The sequence below is a fragment of the Tursiops truncatus genome, chromosome 8, assembly GCF_011762595.2.
Source record: "Tursiops truncatus isolate mTurTru1 chromosome 8, mTurTru1.mat.Y, whole genome shotgun sequence".
Taxonomy (NCBI): domain Eukaryota; kingdom Metazoa; phylum Chordata; class Mammalia; order Artiodactyla; family Delphinidae; genus Tursiops; species Tursiops truncatus.
Genome location: NC_047041.1, coordinates 63839702 through 63866315, shown reverse-complemented (window position 1 = coordinate 63866315; position 26614 = coordinate 63839702). Strand labels below are relative to the sequence as shown.

Here is a 26614-nt window from a genome sequence, read left to right as displayed (position 1 = left end):
CCTATACACTAATGATGAAAAATCTGAAAGAGAAATTAAGGAAACACTCCCGTTTACCACTGCAACAAAAAGAATAAAATACCTAGGAATAAACCTACCAAAGGAGACAAAAGACCTGTATGCAGAAAACTATAAGAGATTGATGAAAGAAATTAAAGATGATACCAAAAAAAAAGAGATGATACCAATAGATGGAGAGATATAACATGTTCTTGGATTGGAAGAATCAACATTGTGAACATGACTATACTACCCAAAGCAATCTACAGATTCAATGCAATCCCTATCAAACTACCAATGGCATTTTTCACAGAACTACAACAAAAAATTTCACAATTTGTATGGAAATACAAAAGACCCTGAATAGCCAAAGCAATATTGAGAAAGAAAAACGGAGCTGGAGGAATCAGGCTCCCTGACTTCAGACTGTACTACAAAGCTACTACAAATCAAGACAGTATGGTATTGGCACAAAAACAGAAATATAGATCAATGGAACAGGATAGAAAGCCCAGAGATAAACCCACGCACATATGGTCACCTTATCTTTGATAAAGGAGGCAAGAACATACAGTGGAGAAAAGATAGCCTCTTCAATAAGTGGTGCTGGGAAAACTGGACAGCTACATGTTAAAGAATGAAATTAGAACACTCCCTAACACCATACACAAAGATAAACTCAAAATGGATTAAAGACCTAAATGTAAGGCCGGACACTATCAAACTCTTAGAGGAAAATATAGGCAGAACACTCTATGACATAAATCACAGCAAGATCCTTTTTGACCCACCTCCTAGAGAAATGGAAACAAAAATAAACAAATGGGACCTAATGCAACTTAAAAGCTTTTGCACAGCAAAGGAAAACATAAACAAGACGAAAAGACAACCCTCAGAATGTGAGAAAATATTTGTAAATGAAGCAACTGATGAAGGCTTAATCTCCTTTAATATGAGCTGCTCAATATGAAAAAAACAAACAACCCAATCCAAAAATGGGCAGAAGACCTAAATAGACATTTCTCCAAAGAAGATATACAGATTGCCAACAAAAACATGAAAGGATGCTCAACATCACAAATCATTAGCGAAATGCAAATCAAAAATACAATGAGGTATCATTTCACACCCATCAGAATGGCCATCATCAAAAAATATACAAACAACAAATTCTGGAGAGGGTGTGGAGAAAAGGGAACCCTCTTGCACTGTTGGTGGGAATGTAAATTGATACAGCCACTATGGAGAACAGTATGGAGGTTCCTTAAAAAACTAAAAATAGAACTACCATATGACCCAGCAACCCCACTACTGGGCATATACCCTGAGAAAACTATAATTCAAAGAGTCATGTATCACAATGTTCATTGCAGCTCTGTTTACAATAGCCAGGACATGGAAGCCACCTAAGTGTCCATCGACAGAAGAATGGATAAAGAAGATGTGGCACATATATACAATGGAATATTACTCAGCCATAGAAAGAAATGAAATTGATTTATTTGTAGTGAGGTGGATGGACCTAGAGTCTGTCATACAGAGTGAAGTAAGTCGGAAAGAGAAAAGCAAATACCGTATGCTAACACATGTATATGGAATCTAAAAAAAAAAAAAAAAGGTTCTGAAGAACCTAGGGGCAGGACAGGAATAAAGACGCAGACGTAGAGAATGGACTTGAGGACACGGGGAGGGGGGATGGGTAAGCTGGGACGAAGTGAGAGAGTAGCATGGACATATATACACTACCAAATGTAAAATAGATAGCTAGTGGGAAGCAGCTGCATAGCACAGGGAGAGCAGCTCGGTGCTTTGTGACCACCTAGAGGGGTGGGATAGGGAGGGTGGGAGGGAGACATAAGAGGGAGGGGATATGGGGATATACATATACATAGAACTGATTCACTTTGTTATAAAGCAGAAACTAACACAACATTGTAAAGCAATTATAATCCAATAAAGATGTTAAAAAAATGAATTACAAAACTTTTGAGTAAACAACCTCCAGCTTAGCTCAGTTTCTTCCAAATATTTGCATATTTTTATAGATGCTAAATTTTCATATACAAATATACTGAGCAAAAATAAAATGACACAAAGTTACACATAAAAGTTGGTAAAAGAATTTTATTATGTGGCTTAGGTAGGTCTTTGCATACTACTAACAGAAAAGCATTTTTCCACATCTTACTCAACCTAACAAATGATATATTTGTCGTTTTCTCTACATGGCTGCAGTATTACACTATTGAAGAAAACCTTCCTTTCATTTGTACTTTGGTGCAATTATACAGTAGATACCTCTTCCTCCAGAAAATAAAAATATTCCTGATCTAAACTTGAAATGGAACAAAGACATTAATACCAAGTTCCTCACACCACTTGGTAAAAGATTGCAATAAAAGTCCTAATAATATGCTGCTTAACACACAAAGAAGATGAGACATCTGCCACAGTTTCAGTCAAATCTCGGGAGGAATGGTTCAGCATGTGGGTTTATCTTCCTGGGGTTTTCACATATGATAGGTGGAACTGTACCATAATAAAGAATAGTCACCTTTTTCTCAAGAGACTCAAATATTGGACTCTCGCAAGGGAAACATCTTTTGGGACATAGTAACGTACAAATGGATAGGAGAAAAAAATTGCCTTAAGAAAAATCCACCACTGTTTGACCAAACACCTGAAATGTTTTTATCACAGCTTTCATATATTAAAAAAGTTTCCTGCGGAGATGAAGCTTATTCATGAAATAAAGCCTAGTCGCTATCATCTGAACCACGTTCTGAGCCCTGATCCGAGGCCTCGTTGTTGGATCCCTCGGGTTCGGATTCATTGCCGGAGCCTCTGCCGGAGCCTCGGCCGGACCCCTCGTTGTCAGATGCTCTCTCGGAGTAGTGGTCCGACTCGGCGCTGGGGGACGCGGGCTGAGAGTCCATCTCAGAGCCCCCCGAGCGGCTCCGCCCGGACTGCAGGGATTCGTTGTCAGACTGTTCGGAGCCCGAGGGCCTGCGATTTCTGGTCGGCTGGTCGCTGTCTGAGTCCTCATCTGAGTGCTGCCTCCGGGGCCGCCGGGGGCTGCCGGCCTCGCTGCCGGACTTGTTGTGGTTCTCGTCGGAGTCGCTCTCCTCCGAGGAGGCGCCCGTCTTCCGCCGCTGGCCCTCGTCGGAGTCGCTGTCGCTGTTGCGGGGATGTCTGGCAAAGACAAACGCTCGTTAGACCAGGGTTCTGGCCAAGGGAGCCTCGACAAACCGGGGATGCGCTTGAAAATAGAAGGGCATTTGATGTCTTGACCGGATCGCTGTTGACACAGGTGTTCGTTTTGTGATATCCTTTGGTGTGCTTTTTTGTAAATGTGATAGGGTTATTAAGAGAGGATTAAAAAGTTAAAAAGAATAAGGCACTTTAGCTCTGAGACAGAACATAGACAGTGAAGGGTGACCGCACTGGTCATCCCAGGCACCCTTCATCAGAATGACGCATTTCTCAATTTCGTACGTAAAATTATGAAAAGGAAGGGATACATTTATTTATCTTTATAAACCAATACACAGCGGCAGAGGTGCAACCTGGGACCTCACTGGGCTGCAGAGACTCTGAAGAATGCACTCTGTCCCAAGGCTGGCTGGGAGGGAAGCTCCTCTGCGCCACTGCCATCTGTGCTAGAAGATCGCTGAGGAGCAAAGTCACCCTTTCTGTCCCAGGATCTGCTTCTGCTCCGGTGCCCTCCGCCACGACTAGACCTACTCAACATAGGAAGCTGGGGCTAAATAAAAAGGTTCTGCAGCTTGTTTGTGTACTTTTGCCAGAGTTCCCCCTCTACTTATCAGATGTTAAGGGCAGGGGACCTGTGCTAATGCTTGGGGGTGCAGTGGCACCCAGGGAATTTTGGCTTCTTGGAGGAAAGAACATTCCCTTCACCACTGTCACAACTGCTCCCCCACCAGAGCTGTGGAGAGGAGCACATGCTTCTCCTCGGGCATATTCCTTAGTTTTGGTTTTCATAACAGATATTCCAAGAAAGGAATATTAAATCCTACAGGGTCAGTCTAAGAAGGGTGAGGGAGGTGAACCATACTACTCTTCCTAGAAATGAAAACATCCCTGTAGACCGAAGAAAGGCTCTTTGTGCTTACATCTGAAAGAAGAAACCTAGACACACATCATATAACTCATTCTGTATACACACTAAGGGCCAGTGGGCCCCGGGATCTAATTCACTCCATTCCATCTGGCCAAATAAGCAAACACTTCATGAAGGTCTAACCATCACTCTGTAATCAGTGGACCAGGGTAACACTGTGGGCAAGGGTGAAACAGTGTTTTAGGGAAAAGCAATCCAAATCTGTGTCAACCAGCATCTTCAGAGAAAAAGGGAACTGCAGATCTTTACAGACGCTTTCCCCTACCAGACCAGCCCTGCACCAGGACCCTTAGCCCCTTCGACATGCTAACCTCTCACCCCTGCCTCACCTCTAACCAACCAAGACTCTCTCTTCCTTTTATTTTTTAAAAAATTCTTATTATTTTTATTTTTTATTGAGGTACAGTTGATTAGGACTCTCTATTCTTCTTCTAAGACTTAAACAGCCTTTCTTCCACAAAAAAACACCTCAGTAGTTCCCCCCACTACCTAAACTCCAGATTACATGTGGTCACTGAAGAGCAATAAATGCAAAATATAAGTGATAACCCTTTTCCCACTATAATGTAGTTTTGGTTTATTTGTCATTTATTTGTCATTTATTTGTCATTATTTGTCATTTATTTGTCATTAGCACTGTCTCGAAAGTACAAATTCCCTGGGGGCAGGGTCGATGTCTTTATCCGCTGCATCCCCAGCTCTCAGCTTGCTATCTCATAGCATGGATGTTCAAATGTCTGTTGAATGGATGAATGAAATGATGGCCGTCAGAAGAACCCAGCATAGTATGGTATTAAGAGCCTTAGTCTAGGAATCCAAATGCAGAGCTCGAGGGGCAAGTTCAGTACAAGTAAAACAGAATATTGTTTCACCAAGTAGGCTGTGAGCTAGAGGAGTCTACGATAAGCCCTCCATAGAGCAGGCAGTGCTGAGTCATCCCTGCCTGACAAGGGAGGAAATGGTCAAGAAAGTCCCTTTCTCCCTGTGACCAAGATCAGGCTACTCTTAATACTTTAAGCCAGTCAATGGCAGTGTAGCAAAATGATAGAAAATTTCAGCTAATATTCACGAAGAAATGAGATTTCAAAATAGGTTTCCTTCTTTAAGGGACAAACATTTAGTAGGACAAAATGACAAGACTGGAATGAGATGTGTGCTCAGGCTTCTTCCTGCTCTAAGATTTTAAGAAGCTGCAGAGATGACGCTTTGGCACAGTGACCACTCTTGGTTATCCTTCACTAGGAGAACATAAGTGAAAAATTCCTACCCTTCATCAGCAATTTTCAGTTTATCTTCATCGGATGAATCGTCACTTGATGATATTATGGCTTTGGATTTTATTTTTCCCTTCATTGAAGGAGGCAGACGTTCTGGCTTGGGCTGAAGAAAGAAGATCAAACGTAATAGATTAGTCAAGACTCTTTATGTTAGGATGTCTTGTTAAATTGGGTTTGCACTGCAGTGATACTGATACAATCAAACTGCAACCAACAAACTTCAAAAACAAGTGTCTGTGCTTGAAGACACTGCAGGGGAAGAATGTATTCTAGAGTACCGCAGTCTTTGATGCCTACTGGGGATGAAAACCACAGAGCTGGACACTTACTGCCTTCTTCTTCTCTGCTTTTGGTAGACGGCGCTTTTTCGATTTGGGGCCATTTTCTGTTTCATCATCATCAGATCCTTCATCTCCCTTCGGAGGTCTAAAATAGTGAACACCAAGAGAAAGTTTGTCAAGGTTCACTCGTGCCTATAAAACCCAAGACTTCTGTGCCATTCAAACAGTATTAGTCATTTTGAACACCCTTCTTTACAGGGGCTGGCCTCGAGCAGACTGTACACCCCTCAAGGGCAGAGACCACAACTTACTCTTGCTGCACATGGCTCGGGAGTCTGCAAAAACTGTATTTATGCCATGTCTGCTGACTAACTGAGTCACTTTTAAGCCCTCTTACTAATCTAAGATGAGCGTGAATCTTGCCCTTGGTGAGTGACAGAAGATGTGAGAAAAGACCCAGGCTCCAGACTCAACCTCCTTCCCCTCCTCTTTCTTCCCTTCCAACTACTCATCCCAGGCCTGCTAATATCCAGCCACAGCTTCAATTCCACAGGTCTGAATGAATTCCACAAGCAGAGCCAGACATGGGTTGGAAAGAACAGGTCTAGCTAACACTGGAGGTTCCCGGACACAGAAGCACCATGAGAGGAACAGACAGCTTAGGGGCACTTCCAGGTGAGAGGGGGGCAGGGCACCACTTATCCTAACAGCGGATGGCACTAGGAGGATTAAAAGGCCCTTCTTTCACATAAATTCACATTTTATACATCCTGTAAAACCAGGAGGTGGGCCATCGCTACTTTACAGAGAGGAAACTGAAGCTCAGTGGCTTTTCTAAGATTTCAAAGATGGACAGTCAGTGTGGACACACTAACGTTTCTCATCCTAAACTGCATAGATTTTCCAATAAATATTGCAATTTTCAGTCATAAGAAAGGCAATTATTGACTGACTCGGAGCACTCAGAAGGAAAGCTGTGGACATGTGTGGAGACTCCAAGCACGCCGGGAATTTGGTAGTGGGGTCCATTTTAGGATTAAAGTAGGAAATGGGGGAATGAAAGGCTTCCCTGTCTGGGGGGATCAAGTGATAAAAAGGTGTTCACAGATTCTAAACCTAAGATTCAGAAGGTGAAAGGTCTTTTGCCACTTTCATGAGGTGGTTTAAAACCCAGGTGATTTAAAAGGTTATTCCATGACACTACCTTCTCCTCTTCTTCTTCTTTCTCTCGCCACCCTCCTCCTCCTCGCCTTCTTGCTCACTACCACTGCCCTTCCTTCTCTTCTTCTTTTTGGATATAGGCAGGTCATCATCGGTGTCATCGTTGACAAACTCATCAAACTCTCCTCCCTTCTTGGACCGCTGAAACCCAAACAAGACCACAGTCATTGCTTTCCTGGCTGGTGGAATGTGGGTGGAATGCTAAGGTATGAAAGAGGCCACTTCCCATCAGTCCTCTAAGTCAGAGGTCTCCGACCCCTGGGCCATGGCCCGGTACTGGTCCGTGGCCTGTTAGGAACCGGGCCGCAGAGCAGGAGGTGAGCGGCGGGCGAGCGAGCGAAGCTTCATCTGCCGCTCCCCACTGCTCCCCATCGCTTGCATTACCGCCTGAACCAACACCTCCCCCCAACCCCTCCCCACTGCCACCATCCATGGAAAAATTGTCTTCCACGAAACCGGTCCCTGCTGCCAAAAAGGTTGGGGACCGCTGCTCTAAGTCACGTGGAAGAAGCGCATGGTGAGGCCCATACTTTAAAAACTTCTAATTGGGATGAATGCCTCAAATAGCAAAAATCATCAACTACAAAGTTGCTACAAGGTAAACTGTACTCAGCTAACAGTGAAATGCATTTCTAAATACTGGACACCATTTAAAGCAGTCTCTGTTGGAAAACTAACTTTTAGCAAAGGAGGAAGCCAAAGCTCAGGACTAAGGACTGAGTGAATTTAACCAATTAGCTTCGTTTCTAACTGGAGTCATATCTTACCCGTCCACCACTGCCACCTCTTTTCTTTTCTTTTGTTGCTTCAGTCTCTCCAGTAAACATAAGAATATTTTTGGTCTTCTCTACGTACTGGGCCCGCTGTTCCAAAAGTTTCTTTTGCTCTTCTTTTTCTCTGAGACGTTTCTCTTCCTATGAGGAAAAAGAGTAGGAAAAAACCTCATCACAATGTTCTTATGACAGAAAAAAATCATGGCTACCATCAGAAGAACTTCTTTTTTAACATACAAAGTGTATGTATGTACACCTTTAATTCTAGTATAACTGCAAACACAATACATACCTGTTCTTTGAGAAGTTTCTGCCTTAACAGTTCTTTCTCTTGTTCTTGTTTGGCCCGCAATTCCCTTTCTTCTTCGTCCTGTTTGCGCGCCCTGGCCACGTGGTACTGGGCCTGGCTCAGTAAGTCAGAGCATTGCCTAGAACAATCCAAATTTAGAGAAATATGTATGTAGCTAATATACTTTTTATTAAAAAACTCAGAGCACCTGTATTCCTTACACACATTTAAAAGTTTGAAGCAGGATCATTAGGTGATACCTATGGGAAGTCTTTTTTTTTTTAATTCTTCAGCCCTTTTCTTTTTTTTAATTTTTATTTTATCTTATTTTTTTTGGCTGCTTTGGGTCTTCGTTGCTGTGCGCAGGCTTTCTCTAGTTGTGGCGAGCAGGGGCTACTATTCGTTGTGGTGCGCGGGTTTCTCATTGCAGTGGTTTCTCTTGTGGAACATGGGCTCTAGGCACGTGGGCTTCAGTAGCTGTGGCACGTGGGCTCAGTAGTTGTGGCTCACGGGCTCAGTAGTTGTGGCACATGGGCTTAGTTGCTCCGCGGCATGTGGGATCTTCCCAGACCAGGGATCGAACCTGTGTCCCCTGCACTGGCAGGCGGATTCTTAACTGCCGCACCACCAGGGAGTCTTAATTAGGAAAATTAACTTAGTTTCTCAGAAGCCAATACTGTCAACTATGTTAAGTTTGCAAATTATAACCGTCCTCCCAAAGCACAGCTAAAAAGATTCCCGACACTATCTTTACATGTGACAGATTCAGGAATCGTGTCTTGATTCTGACTACATAGCTGACATTAGTGAAATAGAAAAGTATTTTCCCATACAACTTAAGTACTTGAACTTTGCCATATTCCCTGAAAGGACCCTTAGGAAAAAGTCTTGGTCCAGGTTGGAGTGTCCCAGAGAGGAGTGTGAAAGACTGACCTCTGGAAGGTCAGAAACCCATTCACTACTGTGTCACTCTCCCAGTCCACACTGCTATCACTGCCTCACCCAGAGTCACCTTCCATAAATAGTACATTACCTGGCTTCTGTAGCAGCAAGGGCCAAATCAAATCTCATTTTATCTCCAACTTTACTCAAGTAACTGAAATATCTAAATAGAATGAGAAAATAAAATACTTTACTTAAAAAAAATTAATGAAATACACCCTTTAGATTTTTAATCTGTTCTTAAAAAAACAGTCTGAGAGGAGGCTTACATACTGATTGAAACTTAATGAATACTTAATACTTAAATGAATGTATTCATGAAGGGCTGTTATCTCAATAGGAAAAATATATATACAACTCACTTAAAAAAAGACTCTCATCAATATACCACTCAATATTAGTAAGTTCTTGATGATAAAGTTAACGGTATCAGTAAATTCACAAACCACCAAAAATCAATTCCAGCAATGAATATTTACTAAACACCAAATTTACTAAATATGTCAGCATGGAGGTTAGGAGGCTTAAGCCATGAAAGCACTTACAATCTACTAGACAAGGCAAAGAATAATTAAACAAGAATTCAAATAAGGCTGGACAAAACCTGAAGAGATGTCAGGTTTTAATTTTACCATACACTGAATTACTAAATAAGTACTGTAAGGTTACATAAATTTTGAGCTGAGCTGAATAAATTTATTCAATATTTAAGAGGAAAGGTCTTAATCTCAGCTTAAGTAAAACTAATATCACATAAAAAGTCACTAGTATAACAAGTAAAACCAGCGTAAGTGGAGTCTAAAAATTTCTAGTGTGTAAAATGCTGGGTCATATTATTGACAGGTCAATGAAAAATCTAGGGCAAGTTTGCAAAGCCAGCCAGCCAGTTCTAGGGGTCGGACTACATGATCCAATTCTATCAGGATCCTGGCTACGGTTGGGTGCCACCTGGTGGAAGCAGTCTGCTTTGGCTTAAAAATCGCTGGAATGATTCTAATAGAGAATGATTCTCTTTTGAGCCATGTGGGTTTAAAGAAACAAAGCATTTCAAAGGTTGTTCCTACAAAATCTTACCTGTGTGCAAGCTCCAGTTCTTTCACAGCATTGAGTACTTCCTTCAGATTACTCTTTTCATCTTTCAGGACAGAGGTAGCTAATCTTTGCAGGACCAAGGCCACATTAAACATAAGAACTGTATCACTGGGTGCCACGTGTCTAGCCTATAAACAAAAACAAAGCAAATCTTTCATATGGTATAATGACATGAAAAGGATTTTAGTCAAATAGAGTGTTAGGTGTGTAAGCATGCGTAAAACAGGATAAAAAATACAATGCAGCATAGAATTGAGTTCTCTTTTTTACCTTCAGCAGAGTCTGTTTGCATTCCTGTAACTTGCCACACTTGAAGAGAGCCCGGGCCAAATAGAGCACAACTTCAGTGTTCTGGTGCTTATAGAACTTTCTGAGGCAGTTTTCATACTACAATAAAAGAAAACGTTAATTAAAACACACAAGGATTAAATGATATTGTCATTTTGTGACAAAATTTCAAGCGATTTTAAAGCTATGTGAAAAGGTATTTTGTCTTTTGAATGGTTAATTTCAGAGACTAATTTGAGAACGATATTTTACACTCACCAGCATACATTTTTCACAACATAAAAACCTGGCAAGAAAAATTACATACTAGAAATAGTTTTTCCATTTGAAATTTCGACCAACACTGAAAGGTTAAACAGACTGGAAGGTCTTTTTTTTGTATCTTCAGCAATACTATCTAGAACAGGCTCACTGACAACTTATTAGAAGTCATACACCTGGCTCCTAAGGTGCTCTACCACCTTTCTTTAGGACTGGTGGAAACTACTGGCAATGAGAATGATAAATCTCACTGTTCTTGCTGTTAATTTCTTAGTAAAACCAATATAGCAATACTGGTATTAATTTTGCTGTGAACATATCACTTTCTGACCATGGAACACATCTTATCATAGGTAAGTTCTTTTTTGTGGAAGATGGTTAGACGGTTTTTCCCTGAATATCCCTAGAAATTAATTTGCAGATCAAGAAGGCCCACCTCCAAAAACACAACCTCTGAGACTACCATATGCAATCTGGGTTCTGTAAGTCCCTGTGACCAGAACCTTTCCAATATTCTGAATACAATAATACCCATCCTTTTTAGAAAAATGGTTAACCACTTCCCAGAACCTATCTTCTTTTTTTAAAAAAAATAAATTTATTTATTTTTGGCTGCGCTGGGTCTTCCTTGCTGCACGTGGGCTTTCTCTAGCTGTAGCAAGAGGGGGCAACTCTTGGTTGCAGTGCGCGGGCTTCTCATTGTGGTGGCTTCTCTTGTTGTGGAGCGTGGGCTCTAGGCATGCAGGCTTCAGTAGTTGTGGCTCGCGGGCTCTAGGGTGCAGGCTCAGTAGTTGTGGCTCACAGGCTTAGTTGCTCCGCGGTGTGTGGGATCTTCTCAGACCAGGGCTCGAACCAGTGTTCCCTGAATTGGCAGGCAGATTCTTAACCACTGCGCCACCAGGGAAGTCCAGAGCCTGTCTTCTAACTTTGGTCAGAAACCTGTTTTTTCTGACCATAATAATTCCCCCATAAGAGCATTTTTACTTTTTACTATGCAAAAGATGCTAAGCATGACTCTTTTACTTCAAGTTCAAGTAATCAACAAATATGAAAAGCATAATAAAATTCTATAGCCATAGGCTCTCCTGGTGGTGCAGTGGTTAAGAATCCGCCTGCCAATTCAGGGGACACGGGTTCGAGCTCGGATCCGGGAAGATTCCACATGCCACGGAGCAACTGAGCCCGTGCACCACAACTACTGAGCCCACATGCCACAGCTACTGAAGCCCACATGCCTAGAGCCCGTGCTCTGCAACAAGAGAAGCCACTGCAACGAGAAGCCCACACACTGCAACGAAGAGTAGCCTCCGCTTGCCGCAACTAGAGAAAGCCTGCGCACAGCAACAAAGACCCAATGCAGCCAAAAATAAATAAATTAAAAAAAATAATTCTATAACCATGAAAACTTATCCCCATGGAGTTTCATTTTAAGTGTAATTTAACCCTCCTGAAACTCAGTTCTCTCATCTGAGAAGAGGGTAAAACAAGCAAACGGATATTAAATCCCACTAACTTCTGGGTACTTACTGCTATGCGAGGCAAACTAGTGCCAAGTATGGTGCCAAGTATTTTTCATTCTGGATGCTCAAAAAATTCTATGAGATTAAGGTACAATTATTTCTGTTTTATAGATATGAAAACTGGCTCAGAGAAGATGTCCTTTGTCCAAGACATGCAATTAGAGGTGGAACCAGGACTCACATCTCTGTCTGGACACCAAAGACTGGCCTTAACCATATATAATTATAAGCCTCTGAATAGACACAGTGTCGTAAGAGATAGCACCCAGCTCCAAGGCAGGACCAGAATGGTTAAGGAAACAAGTGCTCGACAATGAACACAAAATAAAAATATCTTGAAAAATAAGACATTACCATCTGAACGGCGCTGATATATTGCTTTTGTTCCACGTAGATGTGTGCTAGGTTCAACCACACATCACTGATATCTGCCGTTGCTTCTCTTACTTGGGCAAATACATCACGAGCTTCACGGAAATATCCTTTGTGGGCCAAAACAGCTCCTAAAGTTATAAAAAGGTTCACAGAATTAGAATTTTCTAATTGTAGCCAGAAAAACAACTAGAGAGAAATTCTGATCTGCAAACATCCCTCCAAAAGCATTTATTTCACAAATTATTATGGATATCCAAACTGTATAATTACCTATGCCATTAGCAGCATAGAGATTCTTTGCATCATTTCTGAGTACTTGTTTGTAGATGGCCAGAGCTCGATCTTGATGACGCTTTTCCTATAAAAAGATACAAACATTATAAAAAAATTCAAACAAGAATCAAATAAGTATCAATTTTGTTTTAAAGAGATGAAAAAAGATTACCTTTTCTCTATCTCGGGTGGGCTGATGCAAAGTTTGGAGCCAGACGTTGCCAAGGGCTAGCATAGAATAAGTGTCACTCTGAGTAGCTGGTTGTTTTAATATCCTCTCGAATTTCTTCTGGCCTGGACCCCATTCTTGTTTTGCCAAATGAAGATTACCAATCAAAGACCAAGCATCCGGATGGTCCTAAAAACACACGTATAAAAAGAAGCAAAATCTGTAATTTGGATTCAGAGAGATCAATCATCTTTCCACAACAGCTGATTACTGGAGAGGTTTACAAGCTACATTTACAACAGTGTTTTTCAAACTGAGAGTTGAGATGGATCAGTGACTTGTAACATCAATTTAGTGTTTAGTTATCACCATAAGAAATGCAACAGAATGGAATACAGTAAAAATGTCAATGTACTGCCTATGGAAAGAGCACAAAATGATTTGTAAAACTTTGATTTCAGTTGTCTGTATACACACGTGTGTATGTACTAGGCTGTAGTGTGAAATCTATTTCTTACCGTGGGCCACAATCAAAACGTTTAGATGACTTCTATACCCTTTAGTATCTTTAACAAGTAAATGAAAAAAACAGGGAGATGCCAAGTCTAGAAATATGATAGCCATTAAAAGGAAAAATTGATTTACTAGGGGGAAATGGTGAAATAATTATTTTTCAAATCTAAGAGTTAATATTACCAACCTGATTAATCTGAAGAGCTTCCTTAAACCAATCTGAAGCCTCATAAAAATTTCCTTTATCTCTAGCCATGGCTCCTAGGCGCAGATAGCCTGAAAATATACAAGTTTTCATGTTTAAAATATTAGCTATAAAGTAGAATCATAATTTTATAGTCATACTTTTGAAACAATTGTTTTTCATTAATACATTAATAATGAACAGAAAAGTCCCACAGGTGAAACTATATCAAGCATCAATATAGCTAATTAATAACCTAATAAATTGAAGAGCAACTCTGCCACCATCAAGTCTTCCTGTTTGAAATCTCAGATTATCTCTTCCACTCTATTCCCCAGGCTAGCACCCTGGACCAAGTCATCATCTCAAGTTAAGTTATTTTAAAAGCTTAGCATTGTTCTGTTTCCAATTTCTCTCTGATGCACAGCACTGTGCTTGGCATATGGCACTACAGTGAAAGCACAGACTACTAGGGATTACTAGTTAGAAAACCTGGGCTCTAACTGCGGCTCTTCCACTTAAATAAAAAAAGTGCCATACAAATGTTGTTATTTTCTCCAAAAAATGTCACTCTCTCCAGGAAACAACAATGGCTTACTACTGCCTATCAACTCAGTTCAAATTTAGCCTGACATTCAACTAAAATCTTATTTATTTTAAATCACTTTTGCATCCATAACAGTACGACAGGGGCCAAATTGCTAGCCCCTAATTTGACCAGAGTCAAAACCTCATAGCTTTAGGTTCTTTTAAGGGAAGTACAGCATATAAAATATTTTTAGTTAAAAACCTACCAAATTTCACATTGTCTAGGTTGTAAAAACTCAAGGTAGGACATTTTTAGTAATAATTATTTCCAGGAAAAGCACTGTTCTTTCTATTATAAACATTGCAAATGTTTATATGAATTCAAAGCAGGACCCATCATAAAGATAAACCCATCACCAAATATGCCAAGGAGTTGTTAAAAGCCTAATAAAGGTAGCTGACCCACTGAAGATGGCCTAGTCTATAAAATATGGTCCAACTGGTTTTTAGTTGTTTCTTTTTGTTTCTAGCATAAATTTAACTGAAGCTGCATCTTTTTTTCTTTTTTTTTTTTAAGGCCACAAATTTGCCTTGAAGAAAAGGGGGCAGGCATATAACCTTCAAAACTGTTTAACTTTTTTTTTTGGTCGCACCGCAGCTGCACTGCGGGGCTTACAGGATCTTAGTTCCCTGACCAGGAATCGAATCCAGGCTCCCTGTAGTGGAAGCATGGAGTTCTAACCACTGGACCGCAAGGGAATTTCCTAAAACTGTTTACTACTGGTTCTAAGAAAGATTTTTTTCAGGCTAAATTTTTTGCTGCTGTTGTGGACATTTTAATACACACAAAAAAAGTTTAAAATTCCTACAGTCAACATAATTAGGATGTTCCCGTAAGATGTTTTTATATAGTTTTTCTGCTTCATGGAATTCACACATCGCCTCATACAGCCTGGCTAAATTGTATGATGTTGTAACAGAAATGGCATTGTAATAATGTTCATCATGCTCAGCTTCTGCCTTTGCACGATCCAATGATGCCAAAAAGTATTTCTAGGAGAAAGAAAAGAAAATTACATTGTTAAAAGACTTGGTTGATACATAGGAAAAAGTGTGCATTGAACTTGATAGTATAAAAGAAGGGAATATTTCTACGTTCCTACCTTTGCCTCTCCCAGATTTCCAAGCCTGAAATGGAGGGCACCCACGTTATTCAGAATCTCTGGGGGGACGTCGGCCTGCACTTTCTCCTGAAGGATCCGTGTCGCTGTTCCATAGGCTGACAGGGCACCCTGTATTTTCATGGTGGACAGAATAAAGTGTAAGTGAAAATGAGAGGAAGAGAAACACTGCATTAGGCTTACCAAAAACACATCAGGTAGCAGACGGAAAACATGGCTAAATACCTGTATATCGGTCTGTTCTAAGATTTGTGCCAACTCAATCCAAGCTTCAACGTCATCAGGATACTGTTCTGTGACCTTCTTCAAATGGCCCTGGGATGAAAGAGATCATTAAGCTAAAGCATTCCAACTCTAGGGTATGACATTCAAACGTGGTGGCTACTCTACCCTGTTTGATAAGTCAAATGTTAGTTCGACTACAACAAACTCAGCTAACAGAACTGTGTCCATCATATTTCTACCAGCAATAACAAGACATGAGGAATGCGCATCTAGAGATAGCTAACAGAAAATAAAATTTTTAGATTTTTAAAACATACCTTGGCGATATCTCGTTTTTCTTGGTCTTCTGAGGCGGCATATAGAGAGCCAAGAATTTTCATAGTCTCATAATTATTAGGATAAGCTTTCAAGACTTTCTCAAAGCACTGAGATGCATTCTCTTTGTCACCTCGATAAATGTACATTTGTCCCAAACCAAAAAAAGGCAGCACAAAAGAGGATGAGGCAAACTGTGTGGCTTGATAGTAGTACTGGAAAGCTTGGTCATAATCTTCCTAAAAAATGAAATAAAACAAGGCCAACAATATGTACAAAAGTTTTTAAATGATTTGGAAAACCATTAAAGAATTAGATATTTAGAGAGGGTGTAAAGTTAACTTACCTGGACGTGGAATGATCTAGCCAACTGATAGCAACTTTCTGCTTGCATGGCCTCCACTTCTGTATTATGGAATGCATGGAGAGCCAAGTGCTGGACTTTACTGTAATCCTGAACAAGGAAGATCCAAAACTCAACTGAGTGAACCCAAACAACTCTACCAGTCTCAGTCATAAGGCTTCCCCAAATTTCACTTTTAAAATTTGTTCATTGAATGAACAATAGCAGCACTGTATCCAGAATTACAAATCATCTTCCTCATTCCCCTTGCTGATAAATTCAGGGAAGATGGGAACTAACAGTTGTACAGTACTTAACATTTCCCCAGTACTATTACTTCATTTAATCCCCACAACAATCCTTTGAGGCATTAGTCCCTATTTTTGTGATGAGAAAACCCAAGAGAGGTTAAGTCCTTTATTAACAGTAATGGAAGCAGTTACAATTTATTGAGAACTATTATATCCAAAGCCCTCTGCTAGGTATAATACTTATATTAGTTCTAAGCTTAATCAACCTCCCTGTAAAGTGTGTCATTATTACCATTTTATTGATGGGAAAATAGACACTTAAAGAAGTAAAGTTTGTTATCTAAGGTGAAAAGCCAGAATCTCGATTTAGTGGGTTGTTGTTTTTTTTCTGACTCCAAGGCTATGTTCTATCACATGAGGGTAGCAAGTGCCAGCACTTGGACTTGTACTCAGCTCTATTTGAATGCATGGGTCATGACCTTTCTATTAGGCCTGACTTTCCTTTGGATTAGTCTCCCAAGTGTCTCAAAGTCAGAGTTCATACATCAGGGGTAGAAACAACTTTCCAGTTTTAATAGGAATGTGTTTTATTCATTTGACTAGAAATCTGGTCTGAAGTAGAGTTTTTGTTTGGTCAATGACCACTTTCGACATTTTTTTTTTTAACATTAGAAATAATAATGGGATTGCAGCTTTTATCAGGAACTGAGTGCTTCACATTAGATAAGTATTTAATATGCATATTACATTTAATCCTAACTACCATCCCTCATATCCTATACAGTAGGTATTATTACTATTTTATAAGTGAGGCAATTAAAGTTTAGGGAAATTATTAGTTTATTTGCGCAAAGCAACAGAACTATATACAATGGTGATGCCAGAATTTGAACCAAGTGATTCAAACTCCACACTTTTAATTACATGACACAGCCTTCTGGCTTAATTTATATACTGTTCACTGGAATGAGCGTATGGAAATACCCTGCCTACCTTCTAGGGCTGTTGTAATGACAAACTGAGAAAACATATGTAAACATGCTCTGTAAACCTTAAAGACATATATCCAGTGCAAGATGACCTCAGGACACCTGGCACAGTGCTGATCACAGATCAGGTGTTCAGTAACACCCAAATATACTGGCTTGATTTACATATTTCACCTACGTAATCTTTTCTTTTTTTTTTTTTTTTTTGCGGTACGCGGGCCTCTCACTGCTGTGGCCTCTCCCATCGTGGAGCACAGGCTCCGGACACGAAGGCTCAGCGGCCATAGCTCACGGGCCCAGCCGCTCAGCATGTGGGATCCTCCCAGACCGGGGCACGATCCCGCGTCCCCTGGATCGGCAGGCGGACTCTCAACCACTGCGCCACCAGGGAAGTCCATCACCTATGTAATCTTTAAGGTTCTGAATATACTGATTGTTCTCAGTAGAAGCAAGTCTTTATCTTCTGCAGTGGAAGGGTGACTAGCATTGAAAATTAAAAACTGAATTATTCTCATTTGGTTCAAGGAAGCTGTCCCAACTGCTGTGAGCACTGACTACTAGATATGCCCTCAAATATTTAGAATCATCCATCCTCTGTTTTTGTGCTGTTGCTGTTTTTCCAGTAAAAACCAAACTAACTTGTGTAGCTGTTTTATCTTAAACAGTAACACTTCATTTACATATGAGATACATTTCCATCCTCTCCTTAAGTAGTTGTCTTTTAGTACTAGAACAGCTATAGCATAAAGCTTAATTAATAATTCATTATGAAAGGGGGGTATGCTTCTACAGCCAGAGAGAGTAAAGCATCATGGTGAATAGCTGTGTGACCTCAGGCTATTAACTCTTGCTTCCATACATCCACAAAATGAGGAAAATATTACCTACCACATAGGACTATTTTGAATATCATATAAATTCATAGCATGCACTATTAACAGTACTTGGCATTTTACAAGCATACGATGCATATTAATAGCAACAATAACAGCAACATAGCATCTATTACTAATAAGGATTGATGCAGTTTTGTGAACTCTTACCTAAACTGCTATTTAATTAAAGTTCTGGGTATAATTTAGTACCGGGTTTAAAAATGACTGATTAAACTCATGCTTACTAACTACATAAAAACTCTTTTAGTATTTGAGAAACCTAGAATGCCACTGCTTCTACAGAGTTAGTGGCAACTTAAAAAATTACATCATGATCAACATGTGAAAATAAACAAGCAAAAATTTCACCATATGATACACTCTTACTAAACTACTAAGACCATTTCATAGATCTGTGCCTGTCTTCTTTCAGCTACCTAGTGACCTTCTTCTAAAAACATAGTTCAAGAGCTCTCTCATTCTTGGTGATGAAAACTCTCCTTAATCACTTCCTCTTTCATTTCTTTACCACAGCAGAGCAGAGACCTTTATTTTTACATTTACATTTGTTCCCATATCTGTGTTTTCTATGAAATGACTCCTTGAGTGCAGAAACCACATCTTACTGAACTTCACATCCCTATCGCAATGTTGGGTACAGTATACAGGGTCAATAATTATTAAATGAATGAATGAATGAATGAACAAACATACCCAGATACTAATTAGTATTCCCAGATACTAATCCAAACTCTAACTTGAAAAAAAACTCTTGATTCAAATTTCTTTCCAAGTTAAAAAGATAAAGTATCACCTGCAGTACAGAAAAACAAAAATCAGGATTTAAAATTAAACAACTTTAATAAATGATTTCTCCTACCTTTTTGAAGAAAAAGTGATTTGCCAAGTGGTTCAATACCATAGGGTTGCTAGGATCAATAGTATAGGCTCTGGAAAGAAGTTGGACACCATTTTTGATGGAATCAGCCTAAAAGAAAAACAATGATGGCAGGGTTGAGTGAAATATTACTTAAATAGCACTTTTTCAAAGTTTCCTTTATAGTTGAAGAAATAAGATTATACAAATCTAAGTTCAGATAGCAAAATACAGCTCTTGTTTTAGTTAACTTTCATCAGGGATTAAAAAATTTCCAACAGTGATGGTGAGAATGAAAATTGGCATAGCCACTGTGGGAAACAGTATGAAGGTTTCTCAAAAAACTAAAAACAGAACTACCATATGACCCAGCAATTCCACTCCTGGGTATATATCTGAAAAAAACAAAAACACTAATTCGAAATGATACATGCACCCCGAAGTTCATAGCAAGATATGGAAACTGCCAAGATAATGGAAACAACCTAAGTATCCATTAACAGAAGAACAGATAAAGAAGATATGGTATATATATATATATAATGGAATACTACTCAGCCATAAAAAAGAATGAAATTTTGCCATTTGCAGCAACATGGATGGACCTGGAAGGCATTACGCTAACTGAAGTAAGTCAGAGAAAGATATATAATGTATGATATCACTTATATGTGGAATCTAAAAAATACAACAAACTAGTGAATATAACAAAAAAGAAGTAGCTTCACAGATATAGAGAACAAACTACTGGTTACCAGTGGGGGGAAGCGGGGAGGGGCAATACAGGGGTGGGGAAGTGGGAGGTACAAACTACTGGTGTAAGATAGGCTCAAGGATGTACTGTACAACATGGGGAATATAGGTAAGATTTTGTAATAACTGCAAATGGAAAGTAATCTTTAAAAATTAAAGAAAAAATAATAAAAATAAATTCAAATAGTGAGGTAAACTTTTAGAATTTAGCTTTCTTAACAAACTTAACTGCAGAAACACTGCCACTGGAAAGCATTTCCTGCCCTTTGAAATTGGGTGCATGTAGTAAATATACTTGATATCACTGTCCTAAATGATTTACTGCTAAGGCAAATAACAGAAAAGACTCCAAAAGATTGCATTTTTTAACAGCTCTGTTGAGATATAATTCAATATATAATTCAATACTACTCACCTGACAAATCAGTCAGGAACTAGACAGTTTTTTCACTCACATACCTCTTTATTGTTGAGTTCTAGAACAGCCAGTCCCACCAATGCTCCCACACATTTGGAATTGAGTTCCAGGGCTCTGCTGAATGCCAGACGAGCCTTCTCCAATTTGTTAAGTTTCACAAAGCAATGGCCCATTCCTAAACGAACTTCCGCTACAAAAATAAAATCAAGTCATTCAGTTTGTCAAACTAGGGCATTTTTAGGATTAAAATTTTTTTAAATGCTTAAACATTCTCTATTTACAAGTTGCAAAATCGCAGAATTAACTTCAGTATAACTACACTATAAAATCTTCGGGTGTATCACAAACTTGGTTTCACTGGAGGTCAGAGCATACCACTCTCCCCTTACACCTCCCAACACTTACCCCCTCATCAAGGATACCTTTCTCACCATAGAACAGAACAGCTATAATAGTGGTATTTTTCTTGTCTTCCAATGCTCCTGGCTACACTGCACCTTCATTATCTAATTTTTAAAGAGCAATTTTTAAACAGAGAACAAAAAGCTTCATTAAGGTCTTAAATATAGTGACTGACTACATGCACATCTGCAGAGCTATGCTTATAAATGCTTCCCAATTCCAAAGCCATGCCAAAACACAACCATGTTTCTAAGGATAACCTCTCCACTGCTCACTAGTTCCTACCCCTTCTCATCTAAGGACACTGCTCCTGCAACCCTGCCCTATTTTTCCCACATCATCAAATTTTCCCTCTCAACTAGATCATTCTCATCCATATACATTCTCGCATCCTAAAAAAATCCCCTCTTGATTCCATTTCCCTTTCCAGTTGTCAATTCATTCCTACTCTTCCCTAGATAGTAAAACTCCTTGAGAGATCTACATTTGCTGCCTCCCAATTCCCTTCCTTCCCTTTTCTCTTTTGACTCCACCCTAATGAGTATCTCACCTCCACCATTCCAGTAAAACTGCTTTATCAAGGTCACTAATGATTTGTATGCTGCCAAATCCAATGATCAACTTTCATTCCCTATTTTACTTGGCCTAACAACAGAATTTGACACTGACACCCTCTCCTTCTGGAAACATTTTACATTTGACTTCAAAATTTGCTAAATGAATGAGATTTTGGAAAGAAAACTAGTATAGGGCAAAAAGATTATATTATGATCTACTATGCAGCTTTTGAATCAAATACCAATATTTTAAGTTGGATCATACACAGCCTAGACTTACAGTTTTTCTCTTACCTGGACATCCTGGGTTAGTTCGCAAGGCTTTCTTATAGTAAGCGAGAGCTCCTCTGTAATCCTTCTTGTTGAATGAAATGCAAGCTTTACCTGTAATGATTTTTAAAAATAAATATGCACTTATTAAAGAACACAAGTCTCATATGCTCTCTACTAACTCACCTAAATCAAATATATCTCTCAGTAACAAACACTTGAAAACAGCAAAAATGATTTCATATCTAAACTTGTTTTCCATGAGGGTATATTAATCTATGCCTATAAATAGAACGGTACTATATTATGTTAAATGTTATAAAATAATTAAAGTAGCTTAGAGTTGTCCAAATAGATTGTTTATTGACGCTTTAGAAGTGTATAACAAATTATGCTTAACTGGTATATATCTTATTTCTGTAATTTCAACAGAAACAGTGATCTATTGTAATAGTTTTATTTTTAATAAGGTAAAGCTCTTCTACTTTGCTGCCCAGCCCAGTTACTAAGGAGTCATCAACAAAGAAATACATTCTAGGCACAGATGAAAAATATAGATTCCTAAGATGGTTGCCAAAAGTGACTTACCAAGAAGGGCTGGAATATTATTTGGAGACTGGTTGAGTACGAAATGAAATTGTGCATCAGCCTGATCCATTTTGTCACCTTCAAGTAGGCAGAAGCAGGCTCTTCCCAACAAATGGTTCTGAAAAAGTAATGCATCATCTTAGACTTGACTTTATCCAGGACTAACCACAATTTAACACAAATGTGTAACATGAAAATAAAAACCATATAGGAAGGAAGCAGATCATCACACAAATTCCTTTATCACTGTAATGTGTTTAAACTACCAGTAAGCAATTCTTAATTGCAAATTGAGGAACTATCCCAAAACGCAAGTTGTCTGTGCCAGGAACGATGACAAAAAGAAAAGTTCAAACTCCTTAAAATATGCTTGAAGTTCACCTGAGGATGTTGGAATTACCAACTCAACATGTGGTTAAGTTTCACATGCTAAATTTGCCCATATTACTTCAACAGTATCAGGACCAAAGAAATTTCTATTCTATTAAGGAACCCTTCTTTTTGACTATTCTTATCAACTATGTTATTTTAAGAAAAACTGAAAGAAAATCTGTTGCCTATTATACACATTTTACTTTCATGCGGTATTTTTTTCCCTTTCATAAATTCAAAGATATCTGATTTAATTTACCTGATCATACATAATAATTTTATCTGCCATCGTATACAATAGGGTTGCCTGTGTAATAAGATCTTTCTTGTTGTCCTTATTCTTCTCCTTCCGAGCCTGTTGTACATAATAGGCTGCCAATGTATCCAAGCAAGTCATCTGGTCTTTTTCATGGTCTCTATAGTCCAAATTGCCATCTATACGCGCTGCTTCCAACAACTTTACAAACTCTTCTGTTTTTCCTTGCTTGTAGTATTCCAGCTATAAGGTAAAGAATCAAACTAGAATTACTGGAGGATATGTCAATACAAAAAGTTGTACACAAATGTTTATAGCAGCTTTATGTGTAATAGCCCCAAACTGGAAACAACTAAATTGTTGAGCAAAAGGTGAATGGACAAACTGTGGTCTATCTGTATAACGGCTACTGCTCGGCAGTAAAAAGGAGCTATTGGGTACATGCTACAACATGGATAAATCTCAAACTAATCTTTAGTGACAAAAAGCAGATCAGGGGTTGCCTGGGCACTGTGGAGGGGCAAGGGAGAGGTGGGAGGAAAGTTTTAGGGGTGATAGATATATTCATTATCTTGATTGTGGTGATGATTTCACAGGTGTACATATATGCTAAAAATTCTCAAATGGTACATATGAAATATATGCAGTTTACTATAGATGAATTATACCTAATAAAGCTGTTTAAAAAATTATAATCACTACAAATGCTTCCATCTTCTTACCTAGCAATAGCTGATTTCAAACTAAATCAGAGCCCAAGAGAGAAAGCAATAGTGAGAGGGTATAAAGAATTCCAAACAGAAAACTTGGGTTCCAGTTATAGATCCATCAAAAATTGTCTGTGACTTTGGGTCTGCTGAATAACTTCCCTGGGTATCTGTTTCATTTATTAATAATAAAAGGAATATCCACCATTTATTAACCCCTTACTGTGGGCCACAAACAATGCCAGGAGCTTCATATACATTATCTCTAATCTGTACAACCACCCTTAAGGTGAGTGTTAACAACCCCCTATTTTAGATGAGGAAATAGGCTCAGAAGGTAGATCATTTGTCTAGTTAGTAGCCGAGTTGGAATTTGAACAAAGGACTCTCTAATCCCAAAGCCTACATTCTTTCTAGTGTAACAACCTACAGCCCACAATGCTTTATGAATTTATTTTACTACAGGTTCCATGCTAACCCTCCAAGACTTCAATTTTCATGTAAGTGCTGTTAAAGGAGGCATTTGTACTAAAAAAATACTAAGTTCCCTTCTGGTTTTAAAAAATATGTGACAAGCATTAATGTCTTGTTCTCCAAAGACCAGGAAAACTTAGCACTTCAAGTCAGGAGGGCACTGCTTGTCACTGAAAGTATCTCTCTGTAAATCCATACTTAAGAAACTCTTTAAGAGTTAGGCTTAAAAAAAAAAAAAAAAAAGACTTAGGCTTGAGCACTGGACACAAGCCCGATTCCAGATCTACTTCTCTGACTCTTCAAGGTCAGAGGCCTCCTGTATATCTTTATGTGAAAGGGACCTGTGACAAACTTGCTTAGGAATAATGATCAAAGTATTTACTGTATTTTAGTCATAATCATTTACTATAATGTTCCCACAAAAAAGAAACATCATTATGCAGCTGGTGCTGGGGAGGGTAGAGGGTGTTAGATTGTTTAAATTGTGGCACCTCGTTTTTTCTCAGTTTATCTACAAACCACAAGCCAGTCTTCACTGAGTAATCACTAAATAATCAAATGCTCAATATAGAGTACTCGTTAACTTAAATGAATTCTGCTTTCACCAACATATACTAATTTACCAGAGGCCAACACATCACTTAGTAAACTTGCCTTTAATACAATTAACTTCCATATACATGGTACTATCATTCACCCAAGCTGGCTATTACTGTAACTGAAAACAGAACCACGTATTTTTTCCAGTCAACATATAAAAAATATTTGTTACATGAATACTCACCGCCAAAGCAATCCATATGTGCAATTGTGTGTGTTCCTGTTTCAGAATACTGATAACTTCATCTCCCTCCGGTAACTGATCGAAGTCAAGTTCAATGACCTAAAATACAAAATGTAGGTTTTAACTCTTATTTTTCTTTTTAAAATTCACATTTCTTCTTTGACTGCTGCTTTCCTAAAGATACATCAGTATGGTTATACATAGGATTTGTGTTCACTTTCAATAGGGCTGAACAAGCATACGTTAAGAAACGTTTAAGGAGCATATGACAAATACGTTATATGGTAATATTAAAGCATAGCAAACAAACCCTGATATTTGTCCTCAAATCACTAGAACTATAAAATGCTACAAAAGCTTTTCTTACTGAAAAAACTAAAAGGAAACCCTGCGTAACGTATAATGCAGGTAAAGTACAGATAAACACCCCAGAGACTCAGGCCACAGACTCTGAGACTCGGTCTGACAACTTTTTTTTTTTTTTGGCTGCATTGGGTCTTTTGTTGCTGCACGCGGCCTTTCCCTAGATGTGGGGAACGGGGTCTGCTCTTCATTGCGGTGTGCGTGGGCTTCTCCTTGCGGTGGCTTCTCTTGTGCCTAGAGCACAGGCTCTAGGCATGCGGGCTTCAGAAGCTGTGGCTCGCGGTCTCTAGAGCGCAGGCTCAGTAGTTGTGGCGCACAGGCTTAGTTGCTCCGCAGCATGTGGGATCTTCCCGGACCAGGGCTCGAACCCGTGTCCCCTGCACTGGCAGACGGATTCTTAACCACTGTGCCACCAGGGAAGTCCTGGTCTGACAACTTGAGAAGCACAGTCCTAGAGGCAATGCAAAGTTGAGTGCCACCGTACACACTAATCATGGAAGCATCATTTGTGTCACACACACTCCTGAATGTGGCACAAAAATAACAGTAGGAAAATGTTCTGGAATTAGATAGTGGTGATGGTTACACTACTAAAAACCACTGGATTTTACAGTAAGTGAAACATATCTCAATATTGTACCTCAATCAAAAGTAAGAGTATGAGATATCGAATAAGACAACATCAATTCTGAAGACTTTACTCAGACAAGCCACAGGCCACCCATAAAAGAGGCGACAGGAAGGGAAATGGGGTTAATTCTATCAGCACACTGCAGCGGCTATTATCTTGGGGTCTCTGTTTCGTTGATGGAGCCTTGTGTGGCAGATGTGGTGCACCATGATACTCGAGTTTCTAAGGGAGGAAGGGCGACATCCTATATATTCCCAGAGAGAGACACTTAGTTTGAGTAGCAGAGAGAACACAGTGACATCTGCGCCCACCTCTGCGATCTATGAGGTGCCTTACATTTTATCAGGCACTGTCACACCCCTGCGCTCCTGAATTAGGAAAAGAGCAGAGTACTGTCAAATACGGACAGGTTGGTGGGGAACTTTCAAGAACTCCTTCTCGGGGTGGCTTCGAGGTTGCGCGGACCTGATGTTCCCAGCCTGGGAGGGCGCTGGGGCTGGGGAAAGACGTGATAGGAGCTTCGGCCGGGTAGCTGGATCTGGGGAGAGGGTGCTCTCGCTTCGGAAACGAAGTCGAGAGAAAGGGGGAGGGGGAGATCTCCAAGTTCAAGGTCCCCACCCTCCCCCATTCTCTACACTTACCTCGTCAGTGTCCCGGAGGGGAATCTCAATGGAGCCCCGCGACATGACGAGATCAGAAGACGAGCGGGCGTTCGGCCCCGCCGCTCCGCAGCTGGTGCTCCTGGCTTCTGGCTCGTCCAGAGGCTAGCGGCGGCTCGGGCTCCGGTCGTGACTGCCGCCCCGCGGCGCAGCCGAAGCTCGGGCTTCTCCTTCCCGTCAGCAGCTCAAACAACGAA

General features: G+C 39.7%; 1 protein-coding gene across 2 annotated transcripts; it reads right to left on the bottom strand.

The window, feature by feature from the left end:
* Positions 1 to 2106: 2106 nt before the first annotated feature.
* CTR9 (CTR9 homolog, Paf1/RNA polymerase II complex component) lies at positions 2107 to 26614 on the bottom strand. Of its 2 annotated transcripts, none has more exons than XM_019948356.3 (25): positions 26400 to 26613; positions 24765 to 24863; positions 22803 to 23042; positions 22172 to 22289; positions 21608 to 21697; positions 20396 to 20544; positions 19187 to 19294; positions 16195 to 16302; positions 15851 to 16087; positions 15534 to 15623; positions 15291 to 15419; positions 14997 to 15180; positions 13603 to 13691; positions 12906 to 13091; positions 12731 to 12818; positions 12440 to 12588; positions 10287 to 10403; positions 9999 to 10144; positions 9016 to 9087; positions 7986 to 8121; positions 7688 to 7834; positions 6904 to 7061; positions 5748 to 5844; positions 5409 to 5521; positions 2107 to 3192 (listed from the first exon to the last, which is right to left on the bottom strand). In XM_019948356.3, exons 1-25 carry the CDS (start codon positions 26442 to 26444, stop codon positions 2757 to 2759), a joined length of 3531 nt encoding a protein of 1176 aa, XP_019803915.1. In that variant the 5' UTR covers positions 26445 to 26613; the 3' UTR covers positions 2107 to 2756. The 2 variants fall into 2 exon arrangements, with proteins under 2 accessions (XP_019803915.1, XP_073664721.1); XM_073808620.1 differs by lacking the exon at positions 2107 to 3192 and adding an exon at positions 3199 to 3339 and having other exon boundaries at positions 26400 to 26614.

Excerpts from the sequence above, each read along its gene's own strand:
- CTR9 (XM_019948356.3), bottom strand. The coding sequence starts at position 26,444 with ATGTCGCGGGGCTCCATTGAGATTCCCCTCCGGGACACTGACGAG. Across the intron at positions 23,043-24,764 it reads ACATATGGATTGCTTTGGCG|CTGGAATACTACAAGCAAGG; the intron begins GTGAGTATTCAT and ends TTTACCTTATAG. Across the intron at positions 16,088-16,194 it reads CTAGATCATTCCACGTCCAG|GAAGATTATGACCAAGCTTT; the intron begins GTAAGTTAACTT and ends TTCATTTTTTAG.